At 42.2% G+C, this 21326-nt stretch overlaps 1 protein-coding gene across 1 annotated transcript in view; it reads left to right on the top strand.

Moving 5' to 3' along the window:
* Nucleotides 1-21326, top strand: part of LOC137641366 (uncharacterized) — a 413026-nt gene that overhangs the window by 115181 nt on the left and 276519 nt on the right. Inside the window, 2 exon segments of the mRNA XM_068373852.1 lie at nucleotides 16641-16721; nucleotides 16972-17032. Of these exon segments, the coding sequence (XP_068229953.1) occupies nucleotides 16641-16721; nucleotides 16972-17032 (142 nt within the window).

Raw genomic sequence — 21326 nt, 5'->3', positions numbered from 1 at the left:
AACTCTAGGTGTAGTTTGCCAAGGCTCCTCACTGATTTCATAGATAAAAGTCGTTACTTACGAACAAGAGGGACAGCCCGAGCATGCCTATAGCAGGTATGAACATGAAAATTGGCAGAAACAAAGCTTATATATTATTATACGATGGTCCCGTGTCTGGGAACCAAACATATAAAACTATATATATCACAGCTGGCAAGCAATACAACCTCTCGAGTTCCCAAACTCACCTGTTGGTTTTTACATTAAATCTATTACACTGGAAAATATTAATACCTGAGCTCTGAGACAGTTAAATAACTCCCAGATAGCAATATACAAAACACTGAACATTCAAAGGTCTCTTAAGTACACTCAAATGGGTGATTATAATTACCATGTATTTAAAGCCACTTCTTACTTCTATTCTTTAACAGCATACGAGCGAGTAGAAAATAAATACTAATGATTGAAATAATACACTCTTTACAAAATATATATATTCTATCTAAATTACAAAACTTTGAAAGAATTTACATACAAAAAAAATCACTCAAAATATTAAGTCTGAGCAAAACTTCGATTAAGACAAAAATGTTACGATCTGCAAATTATATATTCACTTGTGTTGGATCTTAGGCTAGGCAGGATCAGGAAATGATAGTCAGCATGGTTTCGTATCTTCATTGCAACTGATACACAGCGGAAGGAAATACAGATAGCCCGTGACGTGGACAATGACGTCACTTATGTGGGCGGCGCTTAGGCGCTGAAAGCAGCCCCAGCTTATATCTCCCTCCCATAATATTACGAGGGTAATATTTTCAAAACTTACAAATGACAAGATCAAAAGCAGACATGACAAACGAAATGCTATACTCTCTTAATGAAAATCATCAGGCATGTAAGGTAAATCATAATCGTAATAATTAATGGTCATTAAGATGAGAGAGAGAGAGAGAGAGAGAGAGAGAGAGAGAGAGAGAGAGAGAGAGAGAGAGAGAGAGCGCAACATCAACAGCATTAACATAATCTCAAGTGAAACAATAATTACATCAGCATTGCAAAATGTACACTAAAATTGAGTCGTGAATGCAACGCCAACCTAACTTAAAATTTCATACAAAATATATTTTTGTAAATATGAAATCAATGCACGTCTAAGTGCAGTAAAATAAAATAGAAGTTGCTTTCATTTTATAAATGCAGAATCAAAGCAGGGATAATCATACATAATCGTTCATCCAGACGGGGGCCTCTCTCTTCCTTGGAGGCCGTACCTCTGGCGCTGATGGTCTTGATGGAGGAAACTTAGGCTCATTACCCACTTCGTCGTCGGTAGGAGTCGCTCCTCTTTTCTCATTGACGGGCAGTTCAGTGACCTTGAGGTGTCTTCTGTTCCTTATCGAAGGACGCCCACTACCATCTAGTCTCACGATGTACTATCTATGAGGTCGTTGCTCGACTAGGATTCCCAGCCGGTCCCAGGCCTTGGTCATCTGGTTCTGAACCATAACGTGCGTGCCTGGCTGTAAGGGCGTTAGCCTCCTGTCGCTGCTACTTTCAATTATCTTCTCATTTTTCTCTGCTACTTTCAATTATCTTCTCCTTTTTCTCTGTTACTTGAAGTTCTCTTTTTCTATTGGATTTTCTCCAGTGTTGGTCTATCATAAAGTTGAGTTTTGCAGTCGGTACACCATCCCGTAACTGTCTTCCAGTTGCCAATTGCACCAGAGATTTATTTATACCCCTTAAGGGCGTTTTCAGGTATTGTAGCATGGCCAATGTTACCTTTTTGTTATCGAGGCTTCCTGTCCTGCTAATACTTGTTCTAATTATCCTTTTTGCGGACTTAACTGAGGCCTCGGCTCTCCCATTTGACTGCGGATAGTGGGCTGATGATAGGCGTATGTCAACTCTCCATATCCTGTAGAAGGCCATCATTTCTTCACGCACCAGGTTGGTGCCGCCGTCGGTAGACAATTGTTCGGGTGCTCCCCATCGAGTGAAGTAATGCCTAAGTTTTGTCATGACCTTTGCGCAGACGAGGTGCCATTGGGGAAGTGGGTTATTTTTACCCAGCCTGTAAGCCTGTCACAATATGCCATATACATGTGTCCTTCGAGCTGAAACAGGTCCATGACTGGCTGTTGGAACGGATACTCTGGGGCAGGGGTAATTTTCATGACTTCGGCAGGAAGTGATGGTGCGCGGGCGTCGCACGATGTACATCGTGAAAGATGATGCTGGAGGTCACCCTCGATGCCCGGCCAATAGACCGAATGTCTCGCTCTCCTCAACATTGTATCTAGGCCTTGATATCCAGCATGGAGGTTGGCAGTTATCTGATGGCGGAGCCCTTCAGGAATGACAAGGCAGATGCAGTTGTCGTTGAAGCAGTATGTGACCAGGTTGCCAGATATAGAGAGACGTTCTCTGATGCCGTAGAAGGGCCTCAAACATGCATTTTCCTGAGATTTCTTCGGCCTCCAATCCTCTGCAGTCACTCGAGTGACCAGTAGCTGATATGCTGGGTTGTCCAGGGCTGCCTCTTCAACAGTTTTCTCGTCTATAGTGCACTGCTCTTGTAGGTTTTCTGTGATTGCTGACACCATATCAATCGTTAATTCTACGTTGAAGCTCGCATCCTGTCTATCTGGCGCCTTCCTCAGGATAGGAAAACGAGAGAGGAAGTCAGTACCATGATTTCTCTTGCCTGATAGGTATTTAATGTTGAAATTATACAATAATGTTTTCTCCTTTAAACTAAACAGTCTGGGGGGTGGTAATATCACCGAGAATTCTATTGACTAGTAACTTGACTAAAGGGCGGTGGTCCGTGACAATGGTTAAGTTCGGGAAAGCCCAATAAGAATAACTGTGCCTTTTTTAAGCACCAGGTTACTGCAATGGTTTCTCCCTCCACAGCTGCATACCCAGACTCGGCGGACGTGAGGAACCGACTGCCACAAAGCGCTATTCTCCAAGCATCTCTACAATAGAAGGGGGTTTCGACATAGGTACAACTGCAATAATTGTTGGAGGATGACGAAGCCCACCCCCTCCTTATTCCAGTCGTTGACTGCAACAGTCGGCCGCAGCTTATCGTAGTAGGTGAGGCCGTCCTTGGCCAACTTGCAGATGATGTCTTGCACTTGACAAAATTTTTCCTGAAGGGGCTCATCCCAATAGACCTGTTTGCCCGAGGGCTTCTTCAGCAGGTCTCTAAAGTGGGTCATGATGGGCACTGTTGTCAGGAAGGGGGCCAGCTGATTGACAAAACCATACCATGATCTGATGTCGGATTTTGTGGGCTTTTGGGGCATAGAAAAACTTTTGATGGCAGATAAATAATCATCTGAAGGCCCAACGAACGTCGAATCTGACGAATTCCACTTCTTTCTTGCAGAACTTGAATTTTTCTGGTTTCAAAGTGATGCCTTTGTATGCAAAGACTGCGAGGAAGTCATACACATGCCAAAAGGTGCTTTCTACGCTCGAATCATACAGAAGTGTGTCGTCCACACACTTAAACTTCCTGGGTACTTCTTTAATGGCATCATCGAAACGGCGTGTATATGTGTCGGAGGCAGAACAATGTCCCATTGGTGTCCTTCAGTATTGGTACCTGCCCCAAGGTGTGATGAATGTGGTTAGGGGTATGCTTTCCTTGTCCAGTTCTACCTGGTGAAATCCCCAATAGGCGTCGGCCACCATCTTGTATGAGCAAAGGGGAATGCTGGATACCATATCGAAGGGCGTAGGGGTATGGTGCGTCTCCCTTCTACAACTTGCATTGAGTTTTTGGTAGTCGACCGTACATCTTGGTTGCCCCGTTTTCTTGGCCATGACCACCATACATGAACACCATTCTGTGGGATCTCCAGGAGGAGCTCTTTGTTAGACCCCTCTCTTGACGTCCTCCTCCAACTGGGCTTTCACCTCCTTTTCCCAGTGCGTAGGTACTGACGCAGGTGTCTGGCAGGCGTAAGGAACCACGTCAGGTAATAAGTGGATACGGTGGGGTTCCACATCCATTACTAGGAGGGGTTATCTCTCGGTGTTGAAAGTCGTACTTGAAAAATGGGCTAATAACCAGTTTTCTAATCTGGTAATATTCTTCTCACCAGGGGGAAATGGAATGGCCGACGGTCTAACAGGTTGATTGGTTGCTTCAGCTAATGTAAGGGTTGCACTTGCTGCTGTGGTTTCTTGCAAGTTTCTTGCAAGCATCCAGGGATAAATAAAAATCAATGGAGGACTTTACAAAGTATACTTCCTGGGTTGTATGCCTCCCCTTGTATTCTATGGTGCAAGAGATCGACCCTAAACACTTGAGATGCAGGTTGGCGAAGTCTCGCAATCCTCCCTTTAACCTCAGCTTACCTGGTTTTATGTTCAACGTCGCAAGAATAGCGGGTCCCGCAACACAAACCTGGGCACCAATGTCCAGCACCGCTAGGACACAGGACCACTCTCCCAAGTTGGCCAAGCATACATCAACAAAAATAGTGGGTTGTGGGGATGGCCCATTCTGCAACCTTGCCTCTGCCGCCACGACAACTGCAATCACTGCACCCGCTATGTCCGACTGTGCTGCCAGACCACTGATGTTATTCCTGGCACTCCGCCCTCTGCAACACTTCTTCAGGTGACCGGTTTTACTGCACCTATAACATGTCATTTTTTCTTGCGAGACATGAGGAACACCCAGGGGTATGACAAGTACCATAATTAAAACAAGGACGCGATTGTACTTTTACAGAGGTACTCCTGTCACAGTTGGCAAGAGCGGCTGCCACCTCCACCTCGCGTTCCTCCTCAAACCCACCGACAGCAGCTGCTCTAGGGGAGCTGCTAAGCCATGCCCTATTACGAAGGGCATCGTAACGGGCGGCCTCGAATGCACTGCACATGACTCTGAGGGAATTGATATCACGGATATTATTGCATGATTGAAACACTTGCCTTTTGAGCACTTTATCACTTAGGCCTACCAGGAGCTTGCGCAAAAGCATATATTCAGATAAATCATGATTGCAATTAGGACATGTGAATGCACAATCAGTAGCCTTTTACGTACACTTGATGAAATAATCATTGAAGGACTCACTAGGCTCTTGGGCCAAATAAAAAAAGAACTCGAGCCACTGCACCGCTTAGTTAGAAGCTTTCACTACCATTTGCTTAACCACGTTTAATGCCCCTTCAGTAGACAGGGCACTCCACTGGGCTTCAGTATACCTAGAATCGAGGGCACGTTGCAATATCGGAACACAATGCAGCCTTATATGATGAACTGCCTCGTTAGGCTTCAACTTACAGAGTTACAACAAACACTCCATTGACCATCTCCAAGACCTGAAGGCTGCGGGGGACATCTCAGCCTCACACTTTTCCAGAGCTGTAGACGAAGGGATCCTTGGTTGGGGAACATTGGTACCCTGGAGTGACAACGCTGTTATCTCGGCCTGAAGATTCTGGATTGCTTGTTGCTGGGTTTGTAACACGTGGTGAGCCTGCAGTATGGAAGCCGGCGATATCCTGACGCCAGTTCCAGAGGTTCCTGTCTTTGCAATCCTCCCCCTAGGGGATGCAAATGAGGGTCGTCTCGACGGTGGTGCTATGCTGTGCCACGGTTATTACTGTAGGTCCTCTTTTTATTTTCATTCACTGCGCCATGTTGGATCTTAAGCTAGGCAGGATCAGGAAATGATAGTCAGCGTGGTTTCGTATCTTCATTGCAACTGATACGCAGTGGAAGGAAATACAGATAGCCCGTGACGTGGACATTGATGTCACTTATGTGGGCGGAGCTTAGGCGCTGCAAGCAGCCTCTTCTTACATCTTACAACTTGACTTGAGATATTAAACTAAGACAAAAGAAATAATACTTATGAAAATTATAAAATCACTTGTTTCACTGGAAAATTAAATTTTACACACATATTTAATTAGTCTTAACACTCAATGATTATAGTTAACCAGATAACGATACAAATACCTTTCATGTTACTACAGGGCCAGTTACAAAAACTTTTCATGAATACTCACTTTGTTTACAAAAACCTGTCACACCAAAACTTTGATATTTCACCGAACACTTTTAAAACAATACACTGAGAGGCGAGAGAGAGAGAGAGAAAGAGAGAGAGAGATGGTGATGACTTCAGGCTGGGATTTTCTATCTGATATATGCAACCCTGGGGTTGCCTTTATATGAAAATAAAATACTTCCAGAATATTCCAAAAGATCTGGAAATGGGGGGGGGGGCACTGTTGGCTTAACAACAATGCCAGAGTTTCCAACTATCACGTATCAAACACGAAAACTAACCCCGCTCTACTGCAACCCTCCCAGCCAGCTCCACTCACCCACCGTTCATGAAAATGAAAAAAATAAGATAACAGCTTTACACTAGGATTTTAGGAATCTTCCAAAACACATGGCACATAAAAATTGCATATTTTCTCTTAAATATGACGCATTACCTCATAGAATATAAAAAACATCTGCATAAGACCCTGCTCATATCTTGCACGAATCACATAACACTCCCAAACAGTTTACGTAAGACTTCGCTACAAAAATAAGTGAAATAAAAAGTTAATTCTTAAAAATAATGTAAATTTACATATATTGACTTGAATGAAGAATACAATGAAATTAACGACGAAAGTTTTCTGTAACTTACATAACAAACTTATACTCTACGCGAGAGGAACTCAGGTCAAGAGCTACCTAACTTCTTCAATGTACAAATGAAAACATAAATGAAATCATTAATAAACTATTGTATTCACTCTATACAAGACCAGCTTTGTAAGACTATATATATATATATATATATATATATATATATATATATATATATATATATATATATATATATATATATAATCCTTAAAAGATTAATTTGAATATATATATATATATTGGTATAAGAGTTATTGAACCCACCGCCAAAAATATCAGCTGCTTGCCACCCCCACCCCAACCCCCAGTCACACAACCGCTCTGAAATCTAGGGTGATTATTATCATTATAATTATTATTATTATTATTATTATTATTATTATTATTATTTGCTAAGTTACAACCCTAGTTGGAGAAGCATGATGCTATAAGCCTGAGGGCTCCAACAGGGAAAATAGCCCAGTGAGGAAAGGAAATGAGGAAACTACAAGAGAAGTAACAATTAAAATATTTAAGAACAGTAACAACATTGAAATAAATCTATCATGTATAAACTGTAAAAACTAAAAAAAAAAAACAAGAGGAAGAAAAATAAGATAGAATAGTGTGCAGGAGTGTATCATCAAGCAAGAGAACTCTACCACAAGACAGTGAAAGACCCTGGTACAGAGGCTATACCACTATCCTAGACCAGAGAACAATGGTTTCATTTTGGATTTTCTTTCTCCTAGAAGAGCTGATTATCATAGCTAGAGTCTCTTCTACTCTTACGAAGAAGAAGGAAGCTAGTGAAAAATCATATTGCAATAGTTAACACCTTTGGCAAAAAAGAATATTTATAAAAGGGAATGACTAGGTGAGATATCTTAGAAAAAAAAAAAACATTGGCATTTCATTTAAGGTCACTTACTTCGTTCGTGACAAGAAGATCTACAATTACATAGTATATTCCAATATTGAAAACAATTAACCAAGATGATTAGAATATAAAACATTAAGCCCTTTATTCTGTTCGAAAAAACGGATTTTGAGCAAAGCGAAAAATCTATTTTTGAGTGAGATGGCCGTGACGTCCTGATGGAAGGTTCCTTTAGTAGCTTCCCAAGGGTATATATGACTACAGTGATATTCCTAGAGAATCAAACCAAAGGTTTCACAGAATTCTAACTTCTGGCACGAGTACCCTTAAGATTTCTCTCAAGGGTATCGTATATAATCAGGGGACGTATTCTTGACAGACCACAAAGCAATCTGCACCCCGAATAGCCTTTACGCTTCGAGGGGGATACATGGCAGAATTAGAAGGGTAGCCGCAATAGAGGTTACCCTGGTTCCCCCTACTACTATCGTATCACAACCGCGCCAACTCCCTCTGGCAGTCATTCCTTGTAGCGTTGAGCATGGTGCTACAGATACAGTAGTTCAGGGAGGGAAACCATGAAGATCTTTTCATAGAAAAGAAGGGTGGGTCCATCAGGATGTCATGGCCGTCTCACCCAAAAATAGAGTTTTTGCTTCGCTCAAAATTCGTTTTTTGGGCTCAAGCCATGACGTCCTGATGGAAGCAAACCAGAGAATTAATGTACCTGCGGATTTTCATCTGTGCCTTAACCTTGGGACAATATTTCTACTGCCAAAAGGGCCAATTGAGGCCAATGACGTTACCGTTATCCGTCATTATCACTAAGCATAACAATGTTAGTGCTTCCTGACCCCTGCAGGGAAGAGTCATTTTTAGACGTTAGAAAACGGGCCTCAAGGTAGCATATATTGTATGAACAAACAAGCATAAACTGAGAATACAAACTGTCTCAAGGCTTGTATATATTGCGGAACCAATATCAGTGTCCTCATCCGTTGTTTGTAAGCATACCATGATATGAGAAATACTTACATGAGTAAGTCAAGGAACTCTGGCATCTTAAACATGCAATTGTTGGGTGAATTAGGATGCAACTGCATTTTAATACACATTTATTTCTAATAAATGACTACATTCTAAATGAATGTAGCATGATAAGGAAATTATACAAGAGACATACACAGAAATTAATGTTCCCTTTTTTGAAAGGGGAGAATTGATGAGTGCCACTCTCAGACTGAAGAAAAGCTCTTTTAACAAGACTTTTCTTTATAATTTCTGTACATGAAATAGTCTAGCAACACTGTACTATGTACACACGGCACTAGTGGTATCCGTATAATTTCACACCTGAGATTCTGAACAGATTTGGTGTTACCATGGCAACACTTATTAAAAGGGAGGTCAAACGAAAAATGCTGACCCCTTCTCCTTTTAATTGATAGTCCCAATCAATTTACTGTTCATCGCAGAGCTAGACGACAGGGTCCAAAATAGCACCTGCCGCCACCACATAATGCTTCAATCCATGGACTTGCTTAGCATAGTGTCTGTAAGACACACTAGACAACCTCCGATCAGTAAATGAGCGAAGAGGCTGAAGTCCACACTCTGAAAGGTTCAGTGATATAGCAACTTTTCTCGGATCTTAATCTGCAGGAGTACTGTCAGAATCCGCTCCGTGAATAAGGTAGGTGAGCTTTGCCCTCAGTTATAGGGATAGTTTGATCCAAAGTTTTCTCCTGTAAAGAGCTATTTCTCCTGAAGTCTGAAGTTCTATGAAGATAGACCTTAGACACTCTAGCAGACCTAGGGAGACATCTTGCTTCAGAGGGCAGATTCTCCAGGAACCCCACCTCTTAGTGGGTAGGTCATCCTTAGTGAGAAAGGTTGGATCAGGAAAGAGATGCAGTTCTCCCACTTAATGTGGCCTTCATCCCCAGGTAGGGCCAATATTTCACTAACTCTAGCCCCAGAGGCTATAGCGAACCGAAAAATAACCTTTTAGGTTAGATCCTTGAGGGAACAATCTTCATTGTTCACAGGTGAGGCATAATGTAGGACCTTGTTCAAAGACCATGAGATGGGCTTTAGTGGCGCTGCAGGCCTAAGCCTGCACATGTTTTCAGAATCTTATTAAAGATTTCATTCGTCAGATCCATTTAAAGGGCATATAGAAGAGGTCTAGTCGGGGCTGACTTGCACATCGATATTGGTCCATGGATCCAAAGATCCAGTCAAGTGACCTCTCTCGCAAAGTCGGCCCTACCCTTGGTGCTTACTCAAGGGTTTATATGAGGACAAGGCCGAAGAACTAGACTTCTCATAGTATCCAAGGATACGCTGCCTCCTTTCTCAAAGGCCATTGTGCTGTTGACCGCCAGACCTTGAATATGGGGGTAGACAGAGAAGGACCGGCCAAAGATCATGAGATTGCATTCGGTCCCTATTGCTTTACAAAGCAGCTTACTTTTCCCAAGAAGACTCGTATAGTCTTCTAGTTGACTAGACTTGTATTCTTCAAGGAATTCTATTTTGCCTTTTAAGATCCCAGTCTTTTTCCTAACCGTTAAGGGCAAGGAATTCATAAGATGAAGGGATTAGGAGTACTGTGAAAAATCAAAGGCAGAAAACTTCTGAACCTCCTGGATAATCCTAGGTGCACAACTAGGACCAGCCTCGGCCTCAGTTCCTTCATTACATGGAACGGGGTGTTCTTGGGCTACCTGGGAACCAACAGAGCCCCTCTTCCCTGGAAGGGTCTCAACATGTAGAGGGCCTTCTAGAGGAAATTTGATGGGCTGAACAGGAATTTTTAAGTCCATCACTTCTATTCTAGAGACATGATGTCTGTTACCTCCACTAGAGGATCCTCGTATAGGGCTATATATCAAGATAGTATCTTGATGACGCTCGTGAAGAAGAGAACGATCTGCAGCTTGGGGACTTGTTCCCATCTGGGAGGGAATGATCTGCATCCGTGTACCATTCCAACTCTTTCGGGTTGAACCCAAGAAGAGCATCCGCTGTCACCTTGCGGATCATTTATAAATGAGCTGCCGATAGGTGCCATTCCCTTAAGGAAGGGATGGCTAACATTCCCTAATGAAATGAGATGTCCCTTATCCTCGACAGTTTTGACACCTCATTATCGCTTCGATGCCTCAGATCAGCCTGAGGAGGTCTGATCTATGTGGAGAGAGTCTCTCCAACCATTACAGGGCTAAAATGGACTACGGGCCCGTGGCCTTTGGTCATTGTAGGGTAAGCGAAGAGGGAATGACCATCATTGGTCCTATTAGATCTCTTCGACGTTTGATGCGTATCTTCTCCAGCCTCTTAACGCATCTTACAGTTGTGCACATAGCACTGGGTCTGTCATTATCGTGAACTGGAGAGAGTTCAAAACTCCTCCCTGTTAGCGTCATGGAATCCTGACTGATTACAATAGTCTCTTGATAGACCTTACGATCTCCTTTTACATCTCCAAGGGAAAGGAGCTTTAGGGTGACCACAGGTTTCAATGATTCTATAAAAATATTGAAGCCCCTGAGCTGGAGAGAATCGAGATTTCTTGAAGTTATTTTGAATCCCCGATGTTCCGGGGCCGGATCATCTCCATGGATGCTCATAGCCAGTCGTTTCGGGTGCTGCCCACCCCAGCCTGTCGTCCAGGGCCATTGTTGCCTGAACTCTTTCTAGTCTTGGTTTCACTTGATTGTGTCTGTTAATTCCGTGAAGATCCGAGGACTGAATCTAGCCCGACGAGAATCTTGTCTAGGATATATGTTATCTTCTGTAACTTGGATCCTAGGTAGGAGAGGAGGGGGTGACTGACTGGAAGTTGCCAATAGACATCTTTCAGGTCTGGCCAGACTGTCAACACCCCTTACTGAATAAGGTCCTTTTGTTTAGAAGGATTAACATTCTGAACTTGCTGTTTTATTGGAACTTGTTGAGTGGCGACAAGTCCAGAATGACTCAGAGTTTTCTTGAGTCCTTCACGTGAACACTAAACAGTCTTCCTTGGAAATCGATGGACTCTACTTTCCTTACCACTAGACCTTACTGAATAAGGTCCTTATGTTTAGAAGGATTAACATTTTGAACTTGCTGTTTTATTGGAACTTGTTGAGTGGCGCCAAGTCCAGAGTGACTCAGAGTTTTCTTGAGTCCTTCACGTGAACACTAAACAGCCTTCCTTAGAAATCGATGGACTCTACTTTCCTTACCGCTAGAGCTCTAGAGCTCTAACGTACACCCTTCCAGGGAATTTGGAATGTAGGAAGAGTTGAGAAAAGGATGGTGGAGTTATGTCCATTTCCATTCTAGTCTCATCTTGGTTAGGCCTTGGACCCAAGGATCGAAGGTTCAGCGATCCAGGAGGAACTTCCTTCCTACCAGAAGCGTCTGTTTGCTTCTCATGATCAGAAGGTGTACATATCTGAACGTCTGTGGAACAACGGTCATTGTAACTGTGGGATGCTGTTTAACATCCCAAGGAGAACTAAGAAACCTTCCCGTCCTCCTTTTAGGTCATACCTGACCGTTTGTCTATATCAGCTTCTCAGTGTTTCACTGCAATAGAAGATTCCTTTCTATTATATAAAGCTTAGGATAAGTACGCTGGAAAAGAATAGGAGAGACACATACGTGTGAATCCTTCCAGCCAACTGCTGCGGCCCTCCTAATTATTGATTCTAGGGCATCCCCTTTTAAAAGGAGCCTGATGGAAGATTCTAGCCCATAATGATAGAGTAGCGTAAGCAACGCCTACATCCAGGGAATTAATAATGAGAATCAAAGAGGCTGATGAAGAATCAGCGTAAGGAAAAGGGGGGGGGGAGTGTATCCCCCAAATCAGGTAGGTCTCAGCAAGAGATTGTGCTCAGAAGCACAGCATACTGGAAAACCATTCTATTGTATGGATATATACCAAAAATTTCTGTCTGTGATATGGTCCTATACTACAGATGTACAGGGTATTGTATACACCTATACAACTGGCATATTACCGTTAAGGCTAGTACTTGGGGGTAAGTTAACTGGCACAGTACTTCAGTACCGATATGGCTAGCAGTTCTCCGTCATGTCAGTGACCTGTCGACTGTCAGCGGGTCACTGACAGAAGTCACACCATCCTAGCCAGTATTCAATGTGACTGGGCAGTGGTGAAAACTATATGCATAGTCAGCAGCCCTCTGAACCATTGGCGACCCCTCGGGCTGTCGGCAGTCTGCCGGTTATCGGCGGGCTGCCGATTGAAGGCACACCAACTCAGCTATTGACTGGGTGGTGACCATGGGCACGCACTGCCGGCTCTCAGCGGCGGAGTCAGATATGACAGTGAATCAATGACTGCCATCGTTGTTATCACTACAAGGTGTGGCCTGATAGTAATATCTCTGCCTGGTGTTTGCCTACCGGGGGTTCGAGTCTTGCTCAGATTCATTAGTGACATTAGTATCTGCAACCTTACCATCCTTGTGAGGTGAGGTTGGGGGGTTTGGGGGAGCTTAAAGACCTTAAAACCTTTACAAGGAATATGAAATAGCCAGTTATTGCAATGAATAAGTGAAATATTCGGTCCAATTCCGGTATAGCTTCCAAATTTTTGCGAGTTCGCAACTGAACCGCATTTTTGTGATAACTTCTGAAACCAAAGCAACCGTAGTTCGACAGCTTGAGACTGCCATCGTGTATGCACTGGCAGCGAGAGAAAGGGGGGGGGGGGTTTACCCCCATCCTCACCTCCTCTCCTCGGACTGGAGTGGAGAAAAGAGGGATAGGGGACAGGATGTTCTTTAGGAAGCTGTAAAATAGGTAGGTATGGTTTCAGAGAGATTTTAGAAATCTCACACCCAAATGTGTAAATGTTAAGAGCTGTATACCATATTCTATTAACTTGGGTTTTTTGAGACCTTCAACAGTAAGGTCTGGCCTACTTACAGGTCAGAGGGTCTCAGACGGGGTTGGGGATTTGGAAATAATATTGCTGGGGCATGAACATGCATGTATTATGTCCGTGAAAATACTCACTCTTATAACTGCAAAAGACGGGTGCTCCTCCTATAAGGAAAGGAGAACAGAAATGAGTATTCAATTGATTATCACACTGATAAACAATATGCAAAAATCATCTTTTGACAAAAATAACTTAGGACAGAAAGCTATAAAGAGATAGCGGGAGACACATACCCGTGTATCCCCTGCGAGCCAAGGCTGTTACCTCCTCTCAGTAAATTAAGATAAGGAAATTCCTCCAACTGAGGAATTCCCAGTAAAAAGGGGGGGTCGAACACCTAGGTGTAAGGAAGTGTACAAAACACTGTCCCCCCTTATACTTAACACTGTGAGGTAAGGATGACTGATTTCACAATCAGAGTATCGAAGGAATGCCATTCTTTCGATATAGGAGCGGTACCAGCAGAAGCTCGCACAAGGGTACCCAAGATATGTTGATTACAAAGATAAAAGACATATATTTGTGTATCCCAACCAAACTATTTGCTGTGAACTCCCTTACAACATTAAATCAGGGAGTTTCCCGATCAGGGAAACTCAGGGATAAGGGCTCTCCCCTTAAAGGGTTAGAGGTGTCACACCACCAGCCCTTTACGAAATTTAATATTGTAGGGTAAATGGAAACTGATTTCAAATCAGAATATTGACGAAATATTATTCTATCAATATAGGATTGGGTTCAGCAAATACCTGGACAGGGATACCCAAAATATATTGGAAATAACAACTAGTATAATATAAACGTTAGTTTTCCATCTGCCGTATATACTATACTGCAAATATACTGACTACCTGTATAGACATATACTGTAGTTCAGCCGGCATGTTGCCGGATTAGCTAGCTCTTGCCGGAGCATCTAGTATGCTAGTTAAGAGAGAGAGAAAGAAAGCATGGAGTGAAGGGTATCTATTACTGTGTATGTATACAGTAATAAAGGATGTAAAAGTATAATTTTACTGCCTTTCTCCGAAAAGAAGGTTCAAATGGAAGGGGAGAATGTAACATTCAGGCTTCCATCTAGCCACAGTACTATTGCCGGGTTACCACTGTAGGCCAGCCTCCGGCAGCACTAGTACAGTCGGCATGCTACCGACTGAGTCAGTACCTATCTGTGCCGGTCTACTGCCGGCCAGAGCAACACGCCGACAACAGAAGTTGTGGCCAGCAGTTAAAGGGAGAACTGGAGAACCTTGGTGACAAAAGGGACCTCCCACCCACAGCCGTCATGGCCGCCTGAAGCCGTCAGCTGAGGAGAAGGGGTCTGGCCGGCTCCGGCAACCCGCCGGCAATGGTAAGGTTGCAAGACGCCGGCTGAGGAAAGACAATGGCATGGCCATCGTAAAAGAACCCGTGGGGGGGGGGGGCGCTAGGGTCCTATATGAGGTATGGGAAGGGCTGGCAATGTTGCTGGACCTACACACCTTGAAGAAACTCTGTTTCAGTACCGGCACAACCCCAAGCAGTAGGAGAATCATCTATTCTCCAGCTTAGAAGGTGCTAATACAGTTAAGGGGACGCCAGTCTATGCCGTTCCTCTCAACAAGGGGGAAACAGAGTTCCAATGCCGGCGCCATCCTAGGCCACAAGAGTATACTACTCTACAGCCTAGGGTCTGCGGGCATAGGACTAGTCTACTAGGCCACAGGGAGAAGGTGGCGGCATCATGCAACCACTTCAGGTGTAATCTAGGGAGGGCTAGCCTCCTATGCCGGCAGTTCAGCTGGCAGGGAAATGCAATCACCCCGCCGACCGACTGCCGACAAAAGACTAAATACACTGAGGTTCTGCTCGAATCCCAAAACTTGCCATCTGCTGTTAAAGGATGAGACAGAAAAACTCTATGCTAGTCATGCCTGAATTTGAAATTCAAGGCCGACGCGGAGAGTTGTAGCCTAAGGCTACTCTCAGAGGGAAGAGAGATTACCCATAAATCTCTATTCGATACTAGTAACGGCTAATATAATTCCAGGAGATATCAATCTCCAAAGAATGATAACCGATTCACAAGGGTAACCGGGGAAATGTCGAAAGTATATGTTGGCTAGGTTGGGTACCTAGACAAGGCGAGATCTCGGTTACCTAAAATCACCAAAACTCTGACATATACGATCGACATAGAAAAAGGGAAAATTATGCATATGAATATCTTTACAAAATAAAATGCCTAAATAGCTTTCATAATAACAATTAATGCTATTAAAACTGTAAATGTCGTTCTGCTAACTAAATAACACATGCCCAATGAACGGCTGCGCCAATGGCGACACCAGTGATCGGCGTAGATCCAAACACAATAATTACACTAATTTCCTTGTGAGGCTGGAACTAAAATACATATTATATAGAATAAATACTCAACTTTCTGGATGGAGAAAGAAGCCGAAGAAAGCATAAAGATTCCCTTGAAAATGATCGAAAATGTCAGATCAACTAGGAACACCACCATAGCGAGTCGCTACAAATAAAGGAATGACCGCCAGAGGGAGTTGGCGGGGTTGTGATATGATAGTAGTAGGGGGAACCAGGGTAACCTCTATTGCAGCTACCCTTCTAATTCTGCCACGTATCTCCCTCGAAGCTTAAAGGCTATTTGGGGTGCAGATTGCCATGTGGAGTGTCAAGAATACGTCCCATGATTATATTTGATACCGTTGAGAGTAATCTTAGGGTACTCGCGCCAGAAGTTAGAATTCTGTGAAACCTTTGGTTTTATTCTCTGGGAATATCACTGTAGTCATATATACACTTGGGAAGCTACTAAAGGAACCTTTCATCAGGACGTCATGGCTTGATCCCAAAAAGTAACTTGCGCCAGAAGCACGGTGTACTACTATCAGCATTTTTTCTGAACTACTGGGTGGAAGAAGGGTCCTGTGTTAAACGCTGACAAATGCCGCAAAACAGGATTTTTTTTTCCAAAAATTCGTTCATAGAGGTTTCTGCCAGCAGTATATGAGATTCAAAATAGTGTATCTTCAAAGATCTATTCAATTATGCAAGTTCTAATGTCCTAACTAATATTGCCCTGTTCTATAGTTGAACCAATTTTTCTCCTGATGAAATATTTTACATTGTAGGCACTGAATACTCCATCGACGAGTGGACAGGAAGCTGCACGATGAGTAGATGGTCACAGGCTTCTTTGAGTTCTCTGGTTGGTAAGTTCTGTCAAGTATGTCAATTAATTGCACACCTAAACGCAGTTGACGTTAACCAAAGAAATTGAGCATCGGTGTTTAGTTATCAATATTAGCTTTAAAAAATACGCCAATTGATAACAAAAGAGAGAGAGAGAGAGAGAGAGAGAGAGAGAGAGAGAGAGAGAGAGAGAGAGAGAGAGAGAGAGAGAGAGAGAGAGAGAGAGAGAGAGGGAGAAATATATATTTATATGCAGTCCTTTTTTTCCAGGTCCTGAAATTGCTGGCGTAATGCGAGCTAATTCTGAACAACTGTTTATGCTGGACAACAAGTAAGTCACTGTCCGGATAGTAACTTATTTTTTCTATATTTACAACTGTTATAAAATATATTCCCTGGACTCTAACCAACATAAATGATTAACTTACTATCGATTAATTTGTGTACTGCATTTCTGAAAAATTGACATGACATTAGACAGGTTATGCTTTGTAAAATAATAACTTTAGATTTAAGATAGACAGACACATATCCATACATATGTGGCCAGATGCTCCACAATTATAGCACTTATAATCGTTATTTACTAATCCTTCAGGCACTGTCTCTATATGCTGACTTGTGTTTGACTAAGAGGCTTTATATTGTTTCTAATGCCGACAATAGACTGGGATCTAAATCATATACATTCCTATTACGTTTCTTGACCTAATCAACCACTGTTATTTCCGATGAATTTTGTTCTAGTTTCCTGTCGCAACACTGATTATATATCTGACTAAAACGATCTCATAAGAGCAAATTGTAATATTAGTGTTAGCTATCTGTATTAACATAATTATCCTCACCCAAAGCGAAGCCTTAGGATTAGTAGGCCATTAATACAGCTTATCATTAAAGAAAACTATTATATTCAATATCGATTATCTTTTCCTATCTATAACTTCGAAATTGAGCTGATTGTTAGAACTTCTTGTTCAGCCTCTGCTCTTGATAACTGACCGATGCTTAATTCAAAAGTATCTCAAGTTTCTTTCTGCAGTTGCAGGTGAGGTTCTATTATATACCTTATTTCCTGCTATATGAGTATCTATTAAATTAATCCATATTTCAGCTCCCTGAGTCAACTGACCTAATTAACTAAGCATGAAATGGACCTATTGTTGACCTAGCATTAACTAGTTACCACGCTTGACTTTGTAGGTGTCTTTTTTTTATCCTTCCTTTTACAATTCATATGTAGTCTTACTTCTTGTCTATTGAACCAAAAATAAGAACATGTTAAACCTGATCACAATAACATACATTAAATTATAAGAAACAGTAAAAACAAAATGTTTCTGACTAGTGTAGATCTAAGTTTTTCCTGCTTAAATCAAACAGTTCAACACAACCGGGTAATTTTGTCAAAGCGAGTCATCTCGCTCTCTCTCCAGCGCACAGAAAGAAAGGGGAACTAATATTAATATGACTTAACCAATCCGGCTGTAAAGAGAGATAAAAAGTGGATTCTAACTCTGTATATAAACCTGTCAGATTCGGAATATGCACTTGGCCATGCAGGAGTGCTTATCAGAGAAGGAATTTTTCTGTGGGTGTGTGATCTTAAGTAGAGTAAATTGGAAGTTAAAATGGATTTGTAGCTTATTAGAAAAATGGAAAATCATGAGTGTTAGTAATAAAATTATCATAAAACGGCCTAGTATGCTCATTGATCAGCCGTGATAGTGGAGATGAGTTAATTTCCACTTTAAGTACAAATCCTGTATTTAACAGGATTAAATACAGCAGAGTCGTAATAAACTTAACTCTCTTTACAGATGAACTGGCTAAGTCAAATGTACCCTTATTTCTACCCTGTGTTCAGGGTCGCATCCATGGCCATGCAAAAAAACGGATTTTGAGCAAAGCGAAAAATCTATTTTTGGGTGAGAGTGCCATGTCTTCCTGATGGAAGGGTTCCTTTAGGTAGCATTCTAAGGGATATTTGCTACAGTGATACTCCCAGAGAAATAAACTGAAGGTTTCCAAGATTCTAACTCCTGGCGCATGTATCCAATTAAGGATATCGCATCATATCAGGAGACATATTTTTAGATACGACACATAGCACTCTTCACCCCGAATAGATTTAACTCTTTGATGTAAGGGCAAAGAGTGGCAAAAAAAGGGGGTGCCAATCTAGGTACCCGGTGGACCTCCTTCCCTATTACTACTACGATGCCATTCCTTTTCTTGTCGTTAAGTAGAAATGGCCGCAGATAGAGTAATTTTGGGAGGGATCAGCAAAAGGTTGGGTCCATCAGGACGACATGGCACTCTCACCCAAAAATAGATTTTTCGCTAAGCTCAAAATCCGTTTTTTGGGTTCGACCATGTTGTCCTGATGGAAGCATACTGGAGAATTAACTTGAAAGGATTTCCTTATCTGGTCTACTAGACCAAAATGTGAAATTCCAGGTTACTGTCATTTCCACTAAGCCTGGAGTTGGTTTAGTGCTTCCTGCCCACTGCAGGGAAAGTGTCGACATCGACAATAAGGATTCAGGGTTTGAATTTCTGTAGGAAAAGAAGGTAAAACTTTAGATCATACCTTTCTCTTACCATGGAAATCTGTAACCTGATTTCAAGTTTTAGGCTCTTATAGGGATTAAATAAAACTATAGCAAGTTTAGAAAGTTTTGAACTATGGTGTTACAGAAGAGGCCTTAGGATAAGCTGGATTGAGAAAAAGACTAACGTGGAAGTTGTACAAAAGATCAATATCGAAAAAAGATTACTTGACATCTTGGATGAAAGAAAACTAACTTTTATTGGACACCAGGTTCGGAAACACAATACTCTGGAAAGAACGCTACTAATTGGATCAGTCTATGGTACAAGAACGAGAGGAAGGCCTAAAACTAGATTAAGTGACAATATCAAAGAGATGTGCGGGCTAACGATGATGTAGTTGGAAAGGAAGGCTCAAGACCGGAATGAATGGAGATGTTTTGTGCAAAGGGCCACGGCCGTTCGACATCGAACACCTCGTACTTGATGATGATGATAGCATGTTTTATTTTTCTGTAACTGAGATAGCAATAATAAGATGCAACTACGTTTTAGTATTTTTATTTTGCAACTAAATTATCAAATGTAGTTTATATAGAGTATGAATCTGATCCAGCATTTAAACACATCAGGGTCCATATTTTTTCCTGGAGAAAAAATATGTAATTTCATTATCGGAATAATGCCACTTAATGGAGATGTGAAACCAAATCTGTTTGACTTGTACAGATTTTGGGAAATGCAGAAACACTGTGACGCAAACGTTCACTCGCCAGTGGTGTTATTGGTCAGATATGCACCTCTATGGAATAGTATGTTAATCATCGTTGTGATTTGCGCTAGAAGGTAAGTGTACTTATGCACCCGATGCACTGTAAAGTCCCAAAACAATCCACTGTTCATCGCAGTACTAGACAACGGTTTTTAATAACACTATCCGCCGCCACCACAAAATGTTTTATTTCATGTACTTGCTTTTCATAGTGTTTGTATAAGACCCTGGATGATCTCCACCCAGTGTATGAGCGGAGTCTTTCAAAGTCCATATGTTGAAAGAAGTTCAACAAAGAAGCAACTTTCCTCGGATCGTGACCTGCGGGTGTACTGTCAGGATCCGCTCTGCGAATAAAGTAGGTGAGTTTCGATCTCAGTTGTCTTAGGGATAGGTTTGATCCTGAAGTTCACCTCTGGAGAGCTGTCCTCCCTTGAAGTCTGAAGTTATTCAAAGATAGACCTTAAGACACTCTACTGGGCACAGAGAGGTATCTTCCTTCAGTGGGCAGATTCTCCAAGGACCCCACCTCTTAGTGGGTAGCTCATTCTTGGCAAGAAAGGCAGGATCAGGAAAGAGGTCCAGTTCTCCTGTGTCTAAGAACTGAATATGGCTTTTGTTTATGGATAAGGCCACCATTTCACTAACTCTAGCCCCTGAGGCTATTGCAAACAGAAAAATTACTTTCTGTGTTAGATCCTTTAGAGTACAATCCTCGTTGTTTAGGTTTGAAGCATAGTGCAAGACTTTGTCCAAAGACCACGTGAAAGGCTTTGGTCAGGTTGCTGGCTTAAGTCTAGCGCATGCTTTTGTGATATTATCAAAGATTTCACTAGAGAGGGTCCACTTCAAAGGCATACATGAGGTAATCGTAGTAGAAGCCAGGCCTTTTTCGTGTAGGTATATGAAGAATACGAGACAGAAATCTATCGATATTTCTGTCGGTTTCCTTGTTTTCACAATGGAAACCCATTTCTTCTATGACTATTCATATTGTTTCCTTGTCGAACTTGACTTATACTCTATGATGAAGTCAACTTTATCCTTCGAGATTCTAAACTTTTTGTTTGCCGCTAGGGTGAAAAAATCATGAGAAGTAGGTTATTGGCTCTCGAGGATGAAGCGTAGATAGTCAACTTCTGGACCAGTTGAGATAATACTGGATCCGGCAGAGGAAACAGCTTCAGTTTCAGCTCTAGGACTAGAGGGAACCAATTGCTTTTGGGCCACTTGGGGGCCACTACTGCTGCTGTCCCGCTCAAGGATCTTAGCTTATTGAGGACTCTTAGCAGGAGATTGG

This window comes from Palaemon carinicauda, chromosome 5 (genome assembly GCF_036898095.1).
Source record: "Palaemon carinicauda isolate YSFRI2023 chromosome 5, ASM3689809v2, whole genome shotgun sequence".
NCBI classification, from domain to species: Eukaryota; Metazoa; Arthropoda; class Malacostraca; order Decapoda; family Palaemonidae; genus Palaemon; species Palaemon carinicauda.
The sequence above is the reverse complement of the archived record's forward strand: the minus strand, read 5'-3'. Positions and strand labels throughout refer to the sequence as shown.